We start from the raw sequence: 15,793 nt of genomic DNA on the forward strand, positions 1-15,793 counted from the left end.
AAATAAGCATGCTTTCTCTACTTCCCCTGTAACATGGCACATCCCATTTGTACAGATAATAGACTAAATGTTACTCATTGCAGGTACAGTAAATACTTGTCGATTGACTTGTAAATATAAGCCTTGTTTTCAGTTCAAAGTCTACATTTTATCGGTAGTCAAACAATATTAATTCCTATGTCTGTAACATCTCATTCCCGAGCACACGTACGTTCACAGTATTTCCAACCTGCTCCTTCCAACAGAGCTTGCTTGGGAAAGAAATTTCAGAAAAGCATCCAGAAGGAGGAAAGCTGTCGAGGTGCCCAATAGCAACTTATTGATTCAAAGTAACAACAACAAAGAACCAGGGGGGTGGGTAGAAAAAGGGGAAACTCCATCGAAGATGCAAGTGACAACTCTCCGTGGCTTTTAGATTCCATCCACACAGGAAAAATGAAGAGGTTAGAACACAGTGGCAGGGCGGTGTCCCCTGCCATGTTTCAATTCACGCCGCACTAGTAAGCAGCCACACAGCTGCCTCGCCCGAGTGGGTTTCCCCAGTGCCCATCTGTCCCCTCGGAATCGCCAGGAGAGCGGTAGCCCTCCCCAGGAGTAACGATTCGGGGAGATCGCCGCGGGCAGAAACTCCGCCACAGAGGACAGCAACCGAAGGGCTGCCGCCCTCCTCCGCAGTTCAGGAAGCCCTCTCCGGCGCGCAGGTGGGCGGGCGCCCCAGGCCGAAGCGGAGCAGCGCGAGAAGGGGAGTACCGGTGGCCTTCCCAGCGACCCCTGCTCGCCCCGCCAGGGGGAGCTTCTGCGCCGGACAGCCCGCGGCAGGGACCCGGCGGGCGGCACTGGGCGGCGGCTCCGCGGCACTGCTGCCCTCCCGCGTCCCCACCCCCCTCCCTGCCCGCCCCCGGCGCGGCCCTGCCCGCCCCCTCCGCCCCCTCCCGCGGCGCCATGCGCAGACTCAGTTCCTGGAGAAAGATGGCGACAGCCGAGAAGCAGAAACACGACGGGCGGGTGAAGATCGGCCACTACATCCTGGGGGACACGCTGGGGGTCGGCACCTTCGGCAAAGTGAAGGGTGAGGACCCCCGGGGCAAGGGTCGGCTCCAGCCCGCGGTCCGGGTGACTTCCGCCTTTCGCACCTCTTCATCCTCCCCCGCCCTGGCGTTCCTCCTCTCCGGGGCTCTGCAACCCCTGTCCTGACTCCGGCGGGAGCGGAGTCAGAGGCCGCCGCGGGACTGCGGCGCGACCCTCTCCGGCCGGGTGGGGGTGGGGACCGGTCGCCATGGCGACGGCGCCGCGGTGCGAGGGGCTCGCTGGTGCGAGGGGCGGGGATGCGGAGGTGCGAACTTTCCCAGGTGGGGCAGTGTAGGGCGGCCCGGCGCGCTCGTAGCGCTGGGGGGAGGAGGGGGTGCGCCGGGGTCTCGGCCGGGAACCCTGGGGAGAGGGCTTCTTGTTCGCTGGGGCTGTGCTTCCTCGGCTCAGGGCCAGCCCATCGCTTCCCTGGCAGTTCTCCGTATTGTCCGTATTTCCGTCCTCTTTAGGATGTTCTCGACTTATCTGCCCGGGCTGATTCTCAAGTGTGACACGTGTCCCCCCTTCCCACCTCTCCCCAAAAGTAGGCTTGCTTTGGGGGTAGCTTCCAGAATTTTTTAAAAAGGGCCATCTCGTTGGGAAGGATGACTATTTTTTTTTTTCGGAGCAGTTAATTGAATGTAAACTGGTTCTGTAGTTGCGATGCATGGTTTATGTTCTGAATGCAGACTCCGTGCCTTCAGTGTTTCTGAATTATCAGTTTTGCAGATTCTGTGAGCCAAACCTGGTAGGTAGTGCAGATGTTGCCTCCAGATAGTATTTATTAGCTCATTAATGTAGTTCGTTTCCATTTATTTTCTCAGGATATTTATGTTTTAATAATTGAGTGCACATCATTTGAACTTTTTTTTTTTTTAAAGGAAAGTGGGAAATCTCTTACCCTTGTGTTTCGGCACCATATTCTGGAAATAACAAACTTGATCACCAGTCCACCAATTCTGGCACAAAAAGGTTAATTGCAAACTTTATGAGGCATAAATATTTTTTTCTTTAAAATATTTGACTTTGTTATTAGGGATGTAGAGAAAGGAAGCATGGAACTGATCAATGTAATTCATTCATTGGCTTTGGATATATAATAGCCTATGACTTGCATATACTAAGCTTTTGGTAAATATTTGACTTGAAAGAAAAAAAAGTTGTGAAAGCCTGTACAGTGAATTAACTAACTGAGCCTTCCTTTACCGGAGCTAAATAAACATTTTCTGATTTTATCTAGGGATGGAAGAGGAGAACCCTTCCTTCTCTTGCTCTTTCTGAGTCATAGAACTGGAAAATTGCTGTATAGCCCACAGGGAAGCAACTGCCTAAGCCTTCTTATGAAAATCAGCAAGGCCAACAATGTAAGAAAGTAAGAAGCAAATGCCAGAATAGGGTAATAAGAGCCATCAGGGTGGGTCTGTATTAGGCCAGTAAGATGTCTCTGTACCCTCAAAATTAATTATTTTTGGCTATGTTGTCTCTTTACTTGTTAGCAATTACAAACTGCTTTTAGTTTACAGTATTTGTAAGAAATGCTCATTAATGCCCCCAAATAGTGATGACAGTCTTGATACCCCCGCTCCTTCCAGGGTTCCGCTTGGATTAGGATGCTCATCCTTCTAATAAAAACCTGTGCAAAGTCAGGTCTCATTTTCTTATTCGCTGAGTGGCTTTTGGCATGGCAGATAGGAAAGCAAGAGGGAATTTTTCATTTTCTGGATTTGATCTGTGATGTGGCTGTGACATGAATCCTTTCAGTGAGTGGTGTTCCCTAACCTTATTCTTCCACATGTGCCTCTCTTGAAGTGTTAAATACTGTCAAAGTCAACTCTCTAAATTATAGAAAAGTCAATAGTCATCAAAGAATCAGGTTTCATAGATAGGGTTAAATTTGTTCGCAAATACATTAGTTGATATTGCTCAAAATCCTCAACCAGTGCATTTTTAAGTTGTTAAACAGTTGGGATGCTTTTTGCTCCATGTACAGTAATAGAAAACCCAACTCAGCCTAGCTAAGAACCTTACTTTCTATGGTTCTCTTTCCAAAGTTTGGAAGCTTCAGCATACCTCTCATGAGTCTCACTGGCTCATCCAGTCCCTGGGGCCAGGTATGCCATGTGCCATTTGGTTCAGGCTTGTGCACTAGCAAGGGAGATAGCATTACTCTTGGTGGAATATGGCCCACTGTTGAATGTGTGTGTGTGGTGGAGGCATCTTCTTCTGAAGTACTTCATGTAGATAAATATCTATACAGAATGGGTATTAATTGTTAGGCGAGAGAAATTAGACGTTCAGTGAGCAGGCAGAAACAGCTCTTACAGTGGTGATGGTTGGTAATTTACACAGCCTTAATTTGACAAGAATTCTTGTCGATGGTATGATTAGCCAGATACTTCAGTGGAGATAATTTGGAGTAGGTAGAGCTCTTAAAATTAGTTACATGTTGGTAAATTTAACACAGAAAAGGAATCTAATAGAAGATATGATATATGCAGAAAATTCCCAATATGATATTACATGCTTAGAGGAAATTTAATTTGGGGGGCAAAGGGGACTATAAATTCGCAGTGATTATTTTGTTCCCTATTACAGGCTGAAAAAGTCATTTGGTAACTTATTGTGAGGGGAAAGTTTAAACAGGCTACTGGGGTTGGTTTCAGGTTATGTTTGAATTACCTTTTATTATTCCCAAGTTGTCTTTTTTCCCCCACTTTGGTTATCAAGGTCTTAGTCTCTACTTCCTTGCAGGATCCACTTGCCTTTCCCCAGGTACAGCAGTTATAAAAGCATGGATGAACAGAGTTTCATGTTACTATTGCAATAAATTAAAATGGCACTTTTTGTTAAGTGTTCCAAGAGAACAGAAGATGGTCTCTTTAGTGGTGTAGGTGGTCTTCACATGAGTTGTTTATACATACAACCTATTTATTAAGTTGGTGAGTATTTTTCACTAAAACTGCAATTTCAGGTAAACAGGTGACTAATCTCTTTGTGAATCAATCATAGTAGAAATTATTTAAAAATTTCTTTAAGGGGGGTGGTTCCTGGCTGGCTTAGGCAGTAAAGCATGCAACTCTTGATCTTGGGTCATGAGTTCAAGATCCCACACTGGGTGTAGAGCTTACTTAAAAAAAAATTCTTTAAGGTGGGAAAATATCTATATATCTATATCTATATTTATATCTATATCTATCTCAAGTTTAGAGTGGGAATGACGTTTAGGCCACAAAAACCAAAGAAGTAGAATACTGTCATGTTATTTATATAAATTTTAAAATCATGGAAAAACACCCGAACATTGCTAGTGAGAGTACACTGTTGCCACCTCTATGAAGTGTGACAGTGTTTATTAAAATTAACCCAGTAATTTAGACTCTAGGAATTTATCCTATAGATATATTGGTATGAAATAATGAGTTACTCATTGCCATATTGTTTATAAATACAAAGGTTAGAAATAACGTTTCTAGTAGGATAATAGTTAAATTATCATTATCCATACAATGATATACGTTGCAAACATTAAGAAAAAAACAAGAGACTTTATATAATTTAGGAAGCAATTTCCAAGGTGTATTTTTAAGGGGAAGAATAAGGGGGTAGTAGAACAAATGTGTCTAATATACCTACCATTTGTGTATAAATAGCAGGGGCAAGGAAGGTATTTAAGTGTAACTACTTGCACGTGCATGGAGTGACCCTTTAAAGATACACATGAAACACTTATATTAGTTGTTCAGATCGGGGTAGCTAGGTAGCAGGGGGCCATTTCACTGCATATCTTTTTGTACTGTTTAATTGTGCAGTTCAGGTATTATGTATTCAAAAGAATATATAAAATTAAATTTGTAGAAATAAACGTAGGGAAAACATTGTTACAGTATTGTTTATGGGTTCATACTCCAGGGGAAGACAAACACCACATTCAAGGTAGTGTTTACTTTTGGGGAGGGAGAAAGGAGAAAGGGATCTGGGAGGAGGCATACAGAGCTTCACTTGCATCTGTGATGTTTTATTGCTTAAGCTGGTGGTGGGTGAACATGGGTATTTGGTTTACCTTTTGGGATGCCTGAAATGTTTCCTTAAGAAAACCTGCCTTTCTCAGATTTCCACCTATAGCTTTTGGCTCATCCCCTAGAAGATTAAGTTATTTCCTTTATACTTTTAAGAGTGAGATTTTTAAAAAAGATTTATTTATTAGAGAGAGAGAGAGAGCATTTTATTTTTTTGACAGAGAGACAGCGAGAGAGGGAATGCAAACAGGGAGTGGGAGAGGAGAAGCAGGCTTCCCGCTGAGCAGGGAGCCCTATGCGATGTGATGCTGAGCTCTTTCCCAGGACCCTGGGATCATGACCAGAGCCCAAGGAGATGCCTAATGACTGAGCCACCCAGGCTCTTTTAATTTTAGAGTGGGAATGAAATAGGTGATCAGAAAATCTTCAGTAGCTACTTCTTTGTGGCATCTCTTTCCTATTTAAAATTTTCTCTTTCAAAATATGATCTTGTTTCCCTTCAGGATTACATGTCTGATTAGAAGAGCAGTTGTTACAGTGTTCTACAGGTAGACAAAGTTCCCTTTAGAAAGCACTAACAGGTTGTTAGTTAGAGGTTGACTAATTCACTGCTCTTGTGAGGGAAACATTGTAAATTCTGGTAGCCTTTGCTATGAGTGACTCTAAGTGTTCCATGGCAGAAATACCTGTCTTCTCTTTTGTTCAAAAACAATCTCATAGGGGCATGTGGGTGGCTTAGTTGGTTAAGATATCAACTCTTGAATTTGGCTCAGGTCACAATCTTAGCGTCGTGAGATGGAGCCACACATTGGGCTCCGCGCTGGATGTGGAGCCTGGTTAGGACTCAGTCTCTCCCTCTCTCTGCCCCTGCCCCGACTCACACTCTCTCTTTCTCTCTCTCTCTCAAATAAATAAAATCTTTTTAAAAAACCCCCAGTATCTTAGCACTACTGTAAAACAGTAACAGTCTGAAGAGTAAAGTTTTGAGCTTTGGAAAGGAGAGTGGTTCTCAATGAATATTCCTGACAAGGTGCACTTGTTACTGATTGATTGACTATGGCCAATTAATTTGGCTGCAACTGAGCTTAGTATATGGAGAATCCTTTGCTTAGTTTTGAGAAAACAGTTCAGGGTTTGGGGTTTGATATTGGGCCTAGCTACCCCGTGTACCCCCGCAATCTTCTACTGCATATTGATGGTGTGGTAGAGTAGGTAGGTCATAAGACTTGACGTCAGAAGGCCTATCCCAGCTTGATCACTTAATAGCTTTACTTCGTCAAATTACATAATCTCTTAGAGCTTTATAATTACCTATATCATAGGTTTGTTGTGAGGGTCAAATGTGATCATATAAAATCCCATTTTCAAAAGTATTGTTACTGAAATTCTGATATTGAAGTTTGTTGGTAATTGGGTTCAAGGCAAAATATCTGTTGCTATAATTAAGGAAAAGAACAGATTATCATATGATAGCTTTAAATTGCCAAGATTTTCCTGGGAAGAAAGAGGGAGAAAGACAATATCCAGAAGGGCTATTGCCTACTCTGAAAGAGAAAATATTTGAGCCATCAGTGTTGGGACATTATTTGAAAACCTTGAGGGGAAGAGTCTGTATCCAAGTAAGACGGGTTAAAAATGTTTAATAGGTTTCTTTACCAGGCAGTCCAGAGCCATTATTTTGTTAATATGCATAGTGGGTTTCCAAAAGGGAGAGCATACATCCTTTCCCAGACTTCCTTGCTGACAAAAATCTTTTTCTGTGTAGAGGCTTCAGTACTAGTATTCTGTAGAGCATAATTTTTTAAAAAGATTATTTATTTATTTATTTTTATTAATTAAAAAAATTTTTTATAAACATATAATGTATTATTAGACCCAGGGGTACAGGTCTATGAATTGCCAGGTTTACACACTTCACACCACTCACCGTAGCACATTATTTTTATTTATTTGACAAATAGGCAGAGAGACAAGCAGAGAGAGAGGAGGAAGCAGGCTCTCTGCATAGCAGAGAGACCGATGCAGGGCTCGATTCCGGGACCTGAAATCATGACCTGAGTGGAAGGCAGAGGCTTAACCCACTGAGCCACCCAGGTGCCCCTGTAGAGCATAATTCTTAAAATTCATTGTAATAATTTTAGTTTATGATTTTTCTAGCCCATAGAAAATTTGAATTCCCAAATTAGAACATTGGAGAGGGGGCTTAAAAGTTGACTCCTGATAGGCTGTGAAGGATGAGACACAACTTCAAAACACAGAACTCTGAAGCTGGAACGTAATAGCCTAGGAGCAAGAAGTCCTATCGAGCTATCTCCCACAGATGTCACCATATGAGGGCACAGGGGAGTAACTGATGCTCATACAAGGTGAACATTCGCTTGTTTCCCAGCGTAACATGTATGTACAGCATGTTCCATTTAAGAATTCTTGGGGCATTTGTAGTGCCGATTAGAAAACCAGTTTTCAAAAAAGATAACTTTTGTTCATTTGTTAATTTTAATGGTGAATATCATATTTTAGGAAACAAAACAAAACTATGTTTCCTGGGGTTGCAGTAACAGTACCACAAACTGGGTGGCTTCAAACAACAGAAATTTATTCTCTCGAAGTTCTGAAGGCCAAAAATCTAAAATCAAGGGGTTTGTAGGGTTACACTTTCTCTGAAGGTTCGTGGTGAGTGTCTTCCTAGCCTCTCCAGCTTTTGGTGGCTCTTGGTGTTCCTTGGCTTGTGGTAGCAAAACTCCAGTCTCTGCCTTAAGTCTTCCTGTAGCTTCCTGTGGGCATATCTGTGCTCTCTCCTCTTCTTATAAAGGATACTATTCATTAGCTCTAGAGCCCACTCTAAACCTAGGATGATTTCATGAACTTCAGATCCTTAACTGATTACATATTTAAATACCCCATTTCCACATAAGAGCATATTCTAAGTTCTGGTGGACATGAATTTGGGGTGCAGGGGCAGTATTCAATCCATTACTTGTTATTTTATATGCTTTTGCTTTTATACTCTTGGTTTCTCCCTTATAACACTTTAATTTTTGAGAAACTTTTAAATTGATCTGGTAGAATGAATAAAATATGTTCTTGGTATCTTCTCTTAAAACATTGAAATTAATATGAGGCAGGTTTTTAGTAGACTGAGTTAATTTTCTCATATAGGAAAAAGATCGTAGTAGCAATGCCAGGCGCATAGTAGGTGCAGGTACTCACTATTTCTTTAATCAGTGTTTGAATTTTTAGAATATGGGGCAATTCAGTCTATTGTTCAGTATGGGGCAATTCAGTCTATTGTTGTTTTCAACACTGTAAGACTGTAAAGGAGCCTGGATGGCTCAGTTAGTTAAGTGTCTGACCCTTTGATTTTGGCTCAAGTCATGATCTCAGGGATCTCTTCCTGTTCCTCAATTATCTGTAAAGTGTTACTAATGTCAGTCTTCTAGGGTTGGTTAGAGTTAGAGTATCAGTAGGTTTGGGCATAAAGTGGGTATGTTATGAATATTAACTACACAGTTGTGTAAGTTAATTATGTTACGTGTTAGATATCAACTAGATTTATATTTTTAAAAAATCTGATTTAAACTTAAATCTGATTAGCCTGTTTTTTTAGCTCTGGGCTCTTGTATGACTGAATAAGTGTTCCTGTAATTTTTAGGTAGTAGGTGAAATCACATCAAGGCTTGGTGCCAAGTGTGTATGTTTAGCAATAATATGTTGAAAATTAACCAAAGTCAGGAAAGGGTTGATCTTAGGAAGCTAGAAGTTTCAGGATTGATGTGATGGGAGGCGGAGGATGGATAGGTTGGTGGAACTGAAGCTTATGGGAATGCGAGCTAGATGCGTAGAAATTTTAGCTATTAATTATTTAGCACTTATTATGGGCTTAGATAAAGGGATGCTGCTGAATCCAGGAGGATGAGGACAACAAATCAAGGAACTGAGGTAATTGGCCAGATAGAGATTAAAGCAGAAAATTTAGGGCTGATTATATAGGTATGGGGGCAGGTTTGGGAGCAGTGGAAAATAAATAGCTCTAAACAGTGACAGCCGGCATTTATTTATCAAGCATTTACTGTGTCAGATACCATGGAAAGTGCTTTACAAACCCTACTTCATGCATTCCTTACGGTCACTTTTCTTTTTTATTTTTTTTAAAAGATTTTATTTATTTATTTATTTGACAGAGATCACAAGTAGGCAGAGAGGTAGGCAGAGAGAGAGGAAGGGAAGCAGGCTCCCCGCTGAAGCAGAGAGCCCGATGCGGGGCTCGATCCCAGGACCCTGGGATCATGACCTGAGCCGAAGGCCGAGGCTTTAACCCACTGAGCCACTCAGGCGCCCCTACAGTCACTTTTATATGGAGTATGTGGTATTCTTATTTTTACAGACAAGTGAATACAAGGCTGAAGTAATTTAACTTGCCCAGGCCAAACATTAAATAAATACCCTTCATACTGGAAAGAACCCAGGTCTGTGTAGCTACAAAGTCTATGTTTTGTGCATAGATTGCCTTCTCATGTAGAAGGAGAATGGGGTGTTTAGCCCTATTTCTGAAAAAGTTGAACACCTATCACTATTTTTTTTTTCCTTTCCTTTGGGATTTTTTAATTGTAAAGAATATAAAACAGTAAGTAAAATTTGAAAAAAATCACTGTAGGATAACTTTTTTCATTTTAGCACATTATCACTGTCATATAAAAATTTTTAATATAGCTAGAAAATATAGGTTGTATATATAATTTTTGTTTGCGCTTTTCATATTTATAAGAATATTTTCTATAGTCTTATGAGAGAGCCTGTTATGGTGGAATAGCAATGTATTAAACTGTCCTCTGAAATTGGTCATTTGGGTCATTTGCCATCTTTGTTCTTAAATAAGACACTATAATAAAAATAATTATGCACATTTTTAAAAAGATTTATTTACTTGAGAGAGAGAGAGAGAAAAAGAATGAGTGGGGGGAGGGGCAGAAGGAGAAAATCTTCAAGCAGACTCCTGTGCGGAGCTGAACATGGGGCTTCATCTCAGGACCTGTGAAATCAAGACCTGAGCCAAACCAAGAGTGGGACACTTAACTGACTGAGCTACCCAGGTGCCCAGTAATTATGCACATTTTAAAATTTACTTAATTCTAAGTGAAATTCTGAGTAAGAAAACTAGAGATTTTAAAAATCTGTATATTATATATATTTAATTAATATATTAAAATATATATTAAATATATATTTACATGTATAAATATGTATTTTAAAAAATATATATTGCTCTTAATGCTATTCTAGGATATCAGTTGCCTTTTTATTCCCCTAAAATGTTCTATTGTTATACCAGCCATAAAAAAGGAATTAGTGCACCAATTTTCCCTTGACAAAAAACCAAACTGATCACGTACCCTGCTTACTTACTTACTTAGTAGTGTGTGTGTGTGTGTGTGTGTGTGTGTGTGTGTGAGACAGAGAATATCATTACAGTGGCTGTCATGACACCTTCCCCTCCCTTGCTATGTTCAATTTTTGTTTGAATACTAATACACAGTCATACTTTTGTGATTTCTGTTGCTTCAAAAATGAAGGTATGCCTCTATTTCTGATTAATTTATAACTTGATGAAATGTTCACGTATTAGAAAAAAGCCTAGTTGTACCTTGATTGTTTGGTTACAGATTTCATTTTGTTTATTTGGCCTTCTTTTGGCGGGGGGTCTATTATTCGCAGGTGGAATAATATTCTACTCCCTATTACTCGTGAGTTGAATTTTACTTGACTCCCTATTCTTTGTCTATCACCATCCCGCCTTCTCTTGCTAATTTCTTCCTCAATTTTGGTATGTGTTCAAAGAAATTTTCTGTCACATTTCTGCAACTTAACTGCTTTCTAAATGATTTTAATTGTTCTGTTGTATAATTCATCATACTCTGCTCTTATTTTGTAACTTCCGTATTTCTTTTTAATTTAAAAGATTTTATTTTATTTATTTTTTTAAAAAAGATTTATTCATTTATTTATTTGACAGACAGAGATCACAAGTAGACAGAGAGGCAGGTAGAGAGAGAGAGGAGGAAGCAGGCTCCCCGCTGAGCAGAGAGCCCGATGTGGGGTTCGATCCCAGGACCCTGGGATCATGACCTGAGCCGAAGGCAGAGGCTTTAACCCACGGAGCAACCCAGGCGCCCCTAAAAGATTTTATTTTTAACTCATCTCTACATCCAGTGTGGGTCTCGAACTTAAAACCCCAAGATCAAGAGTCCCGTGCTCTCCTGGTTGAGCAAGCCAGGTGTTGAATAACTTCTGTATTTATCACCTTGTGATAGCTAATTTTTTTTGCAACATTCATGTAGCTCTTGGATGAGCATTATTAATGTCTATTCTTTTTGCTTTAGTTTTTTGCACTTTAAACCTTTTTGTTTTTTCTTACTTTATAGTTATTTTGGTCATCTTTAGAGGCCAGGGAGGTCCCAGGGACCCAGGTTGCTTTTGGTCAGTACTGTTTTCTGTGACAGCGTTACTGGCATATAGTAGATGCTCAGTACATGAATTTGAGAGAATGCTTTGACTCTCCTATTCCAGTTCCTTAGTTCATGATAGAATATACATCTGGAGTTCCAAGAAGACCCAATTGTTACTGACAGTTAATTGGGGTTGTAATTAGGTTGAGCAGGGTGGGATATGAGAGGGGACTGTGGTTGATTTGTGATGAATTAGAGTTCATTCCCAAATGGATTTTGCTTTCATATTCTTTCCAAATCTGAGTCTGCCAGTAGTACCCAGTATTGTGACTGTTCCCAGTCTTGTTTTAGCTAGGCAGTTAATGAGAGAGGGTTTCTGCTGAGCCATTGCTTGGAGATTTGGGGGGTAGTTGGACAGATTAAATTGCTACTTGTTCAGGTAGCAGTACACTAGGTCTAAGAAAGAAGATACTTCCTGAATTGGGGCTTAACAGTCAAATTGACTGCTCTTAATCACATCTGATTGGTATAACAGATTGTAGAAAGCCTTATCAGAAATTAGAATGTGCTTCTAATTTCCACAGTCCATTTCAGCTATGATTATAGGTTTTTCTTTGTCACTGATTTCATGTATATTTTAATGAAGTTTTTGATGGAGGTATGTCCAGTGCATTCTTAGTGTGCCTTCTTTCAGGAAACTTCTGTAATTTCTTAGCCATGGATGGTTTTGAGATTAGATGAGCTATACAAATTGTGGTTATCAGAAAATTTAGAGATTCCATTTACATTGTAGTAGTTTATTTTATTTATTTTTAAAGATTTTATTTATTTATGTATTTGTCAGAGAGAGAGACAAGACAGCACATAAGTAGGCAGAGTGGCAGGCAGAGGCAGAGAGAGGAGGAAGCAGGCTCCCTGCCGAGCCAGAAGCCCAATGCAGGACTTGATCCCAGGACCCTGGGATCATGACCTGAGCCGAAGGCAGCGGCTTAATTGACTGAGCCACCCAGGCATCCCCACATTGTAGTAGCTTAAAAATTTTTTGATTCTGTGATGATGAGAGTTGACTATGGTGCAGTTACACATTTGCTCATTTTCTGGAAAGATCTGCATTATAGAGGGATTGTACAGGTTAAAAAATCTGGACAAAATGGAAGGTGAATTTAGGTGGTAAATCATATTTTTGAAAAGGATTCAGACTTACTCTGACTTAAATACTTTTCTTTGAGTCTTACTTAACAAAGAGTTTTTTCACCAAATGTGAAATATCTGTGTAACCTAACCTTAGATTTAATATTATTAATTAAAACATTTAGGGAAAGTAGCAAATCCTTTAAAAAATGCAAAGTAATGAGGAATTACCCCATCCCCTGCCTCTCTCAACTGCAGGGGGTGTGTTGCGGGGCAGAAGAGCCCATCACTCATTATCTTGGTTGGCCTGTTGGGGGAAAATGTTGAATTGTTGAAAACCATTGGACCTGAAGATCTGTAGAGTTCTCTTTAGTTTCTAAAATTCTATGCTTGTAATTGTTAAATCATCAAGAGCACATAGTGAGGAGCAAGCAATGAGTCTTTTGTCTTTTAGAAAGATAATTTAATTATCTTGTTGCTCCCCTGCTTTAAAAACCTGCAGTGGTTCATAATCCTTGAGCGTTTTTAAAGGGTGGGCAGGCTCAGCTCCATCTCAAAACCCAATCAAGTGGGAAAGCCTAATTAGACTGGAATAATAAAGAAAAATTCTTGGTTTAAAATAATGTTTTAAACATTAAGTTTAAAATAGCAGTGTTGGGTTTTCTACTTGGAAATAGTAAGAAGTATTGTATTAATCTGCTAAAAGGGTTTCCATAACAAAATACCACAGATTGAATGGCTTTAACAACAGATATTTTCTCACAGTCTGGAGGCTGAAAGTTTGAGATCAAGGTTTCAGTAGGGTTGGTGCCTTCTGAGGCCTCTCTTTAGCTCGCAGATGGCGGCTTCCTCCCTGTGTCCTTACACAGTTTCCTGTGTGTACCCTGCTATCTCTCCAAGTGTCCAGATTTCCTCTTAGAAGGATATCATGAGTCAGGGTGGATTAGGACCTACCAAAACTGTTTCATTTTAATAGTCATTTCTTTAAAGGCGCTATCTCTAAATACTGTCATATTCTGAGACCAGGGTTAGGGTTTCAACATACGAATTTTGGGGGAGACACAGTTTAGTACATAACAAACATAAATAACTAAGAAGGGATTTCTTATTTATCATTATCTTTGCTTTTCACCTGGTAATTACCAAGATTGCCAGGGAAAGCTCTCAGCTATTGGTCTTACAAGCTATGTCCTAATTTAGAAGAGAACATTTCTTCCTAAAAAGCTAACCCCCTAAGTCACTTATTTAAAAAAAAAGAAAACAGAAACAAAACTCGATACATGTATATTTCAAAAAGTCAACTAGTGCTAAGAGGTATAGTTATAAAACAGGATTCCTTACCCTTACTCTCAACTCTTTTCTTCTAGTATTTACCTCTAGGTTTTTTTGTTGTTTTTTTTTTTATTTTAAACCTCCATATTTCTAAGTGACCTATGCATGCACACAAGCTATTTCTTAATTCTTATTGATGGATTTTGTTGTTGTTGACTTTCTATGATGGTACGTAAGGATTTCAGTTCTCTTACACCTTTTCCTCTACACTGTCATCTAATATAATTGTATCATACTTTAAAAAAATCCATATTTAGCATTTCATAATTGTGACTATGTAAAGACTTATTTGCCAATCCAATACTGTGACTATTTTCTTTCTAATTTTTCCTGGAGTTATTAAATTACCTTGTTTTTTCCATTTGCTTAGTTTTCTTTGAACCTAAGACTGAATGTCCCTGTATCTTCAAATGCCTTTGTCAAAATCTTTCTCCAATACAATACTTTCAGACCTGTAAGATAATATATTAGTCTCCCCTTCCCCCAGCTGTCTTGGATCCTCTGTCACATTTCTGTCCAGATTTGTTGTCTCTAAGCCTTCTACACATCTGTTACCTAGGACTTTGCCCCATTACCATATTGCAGATTCTCTTAGTTTTTCTCCTGTACTGGGTCCCTTCTTTACTGGATATTATCTTCTTGGCTTATTTTCCTGTTTTTGATAGAATATATATTCTTTGGTGGGTTCTAGAGAAAAGGCAAATAAAAGCTAAATTTTTGGAGACTAAATTCTGTTATCACCATTGATTATCTGAGCCTAGCATTCAAATTGAAAGAAAATAACTTTTTTGTTGTTGTTGTTGTTCTTAAAAATAGAAACTGCATGTTCATGAATGGAAATTTGAAAGGTTCAAAAGGTTATGGGTGGGGGAAGTGTGTTGGTAGCATCAGGGAGTTTTTGGGATGATGAACTATTTGATTTTAATGGTGGCTTTACCAATTTCTATATGTTAAAATCCATAGAGCTGTTCACCAAAAGAAAATAAATTGTGTGTTTTTTTTTTGAAGTTCAGTTTGTATGTATGATAGCTGAAGAACTAAAAAATAAGTAAGAATTTAAAAGGGCAAAAGGCATACAGCAAAAGGGAAATCTCTTTTCATTCTCTGTTAGTTTTCCAGTTTCCCTTTCTGAAAGAACCACCGTTATCAATTTCCTATGTATTCTCCCATTTAATCACTCTTGGACATGTAAACATTTAGGGGCGAATCAGGCAGAACGGAAAGGAACTTAAATTTGCTCAGTATTTTTGGAGATTACTACTCTTAGAATACATCTAAAATGTTATTAATCAAGTCTGGCACTAATTTGTTAAAATTATTTTTCCTACAGTTGGCAAACATGAATTGACTGGGCATAAAGTTGCTGTGAAGATACTGAATCGACAGAAGATTCGAAGCCTTGATGTGGTAGGAAAAATCCGCAGAGAAATTCAGAACCTCAAACTTTTCAGGCATCCTCATATAATTAAACTGTAAGATCTGATTATATTAAATATAGTCATACATTTTTTAGTCATTTTTGTTAACCTACTTAATCTGACAAGGGAGAATGATGACTGACATTTCTTGAATCATCTCTCAAGGTTTTAAAATTTCTGCCTGTTCATGTATTTATCTAAGCTCGTTCATGGTCACTTAAACCTATGTCCATGTTTTGCCCTTGTGCTTATCAACTGTTAACTTTCTCGTTCTTTCTTTTCTTCTGGACATGCTGTCTGATTGATAACTTTCTGTGCCCCTATTGCTGTAGAAGCAACAGTGATTTGCTGGTAGAAAATGTTGACCTCCACATTTCACATCATGTCA

General features: G+C 39.5%; 1 protein-coding gene across 4 annotated transcripts in view; it reads left to right on the forward strand.

The window, feature by feature from the left end:
- The first annotated feature begins 916 nt into the window (after positions 1–916).
- Positions 917–15,793, forward strand: part of PRKAA1 (protein kinase AMP-activated catalytic subunit alpha 1) — a 33,949-nt gene continuing 19,072 nt past the window's right edge. For 2 of the 4 annotated variants that reach the window (XM_046000042.1, XM_046000045.1), the window contains exons 1-3: positions 981–1,069; positions 2,306–2,429; positions 15,318–15,459. Coding sequence is in view for 1 of the 4 variants with exons in the window: in XM_046000041.1 (XP_045855997.1) it covers positions 943–1,069; positions 15,318–15,459 (269 nt within the window). In the remaining 3 variants the exon portion in view is untranslated. Of the gene's footprint in view, positions 1,070–2,305; positions 2,438–15,317; positions 15,460–15,793 lie in introns of all 4 variants that reach the window. The other 2 variants (XM_046000044.1, XM_046000041.1) reach the window with 2 other exon arrangements.

This window comes from Meles meles, chromosome 3 (genome assembly GCF_922984935.1).
Source record: "Meles meles chromosome 3, mMelMel3.1 paternal haplotype, whole genome shotgun sequence".
NCBI lineage: Eukaryota > Metazoa > Chordata > Mammalia > Carnivora > Mustelidae > Meles > Meles meles.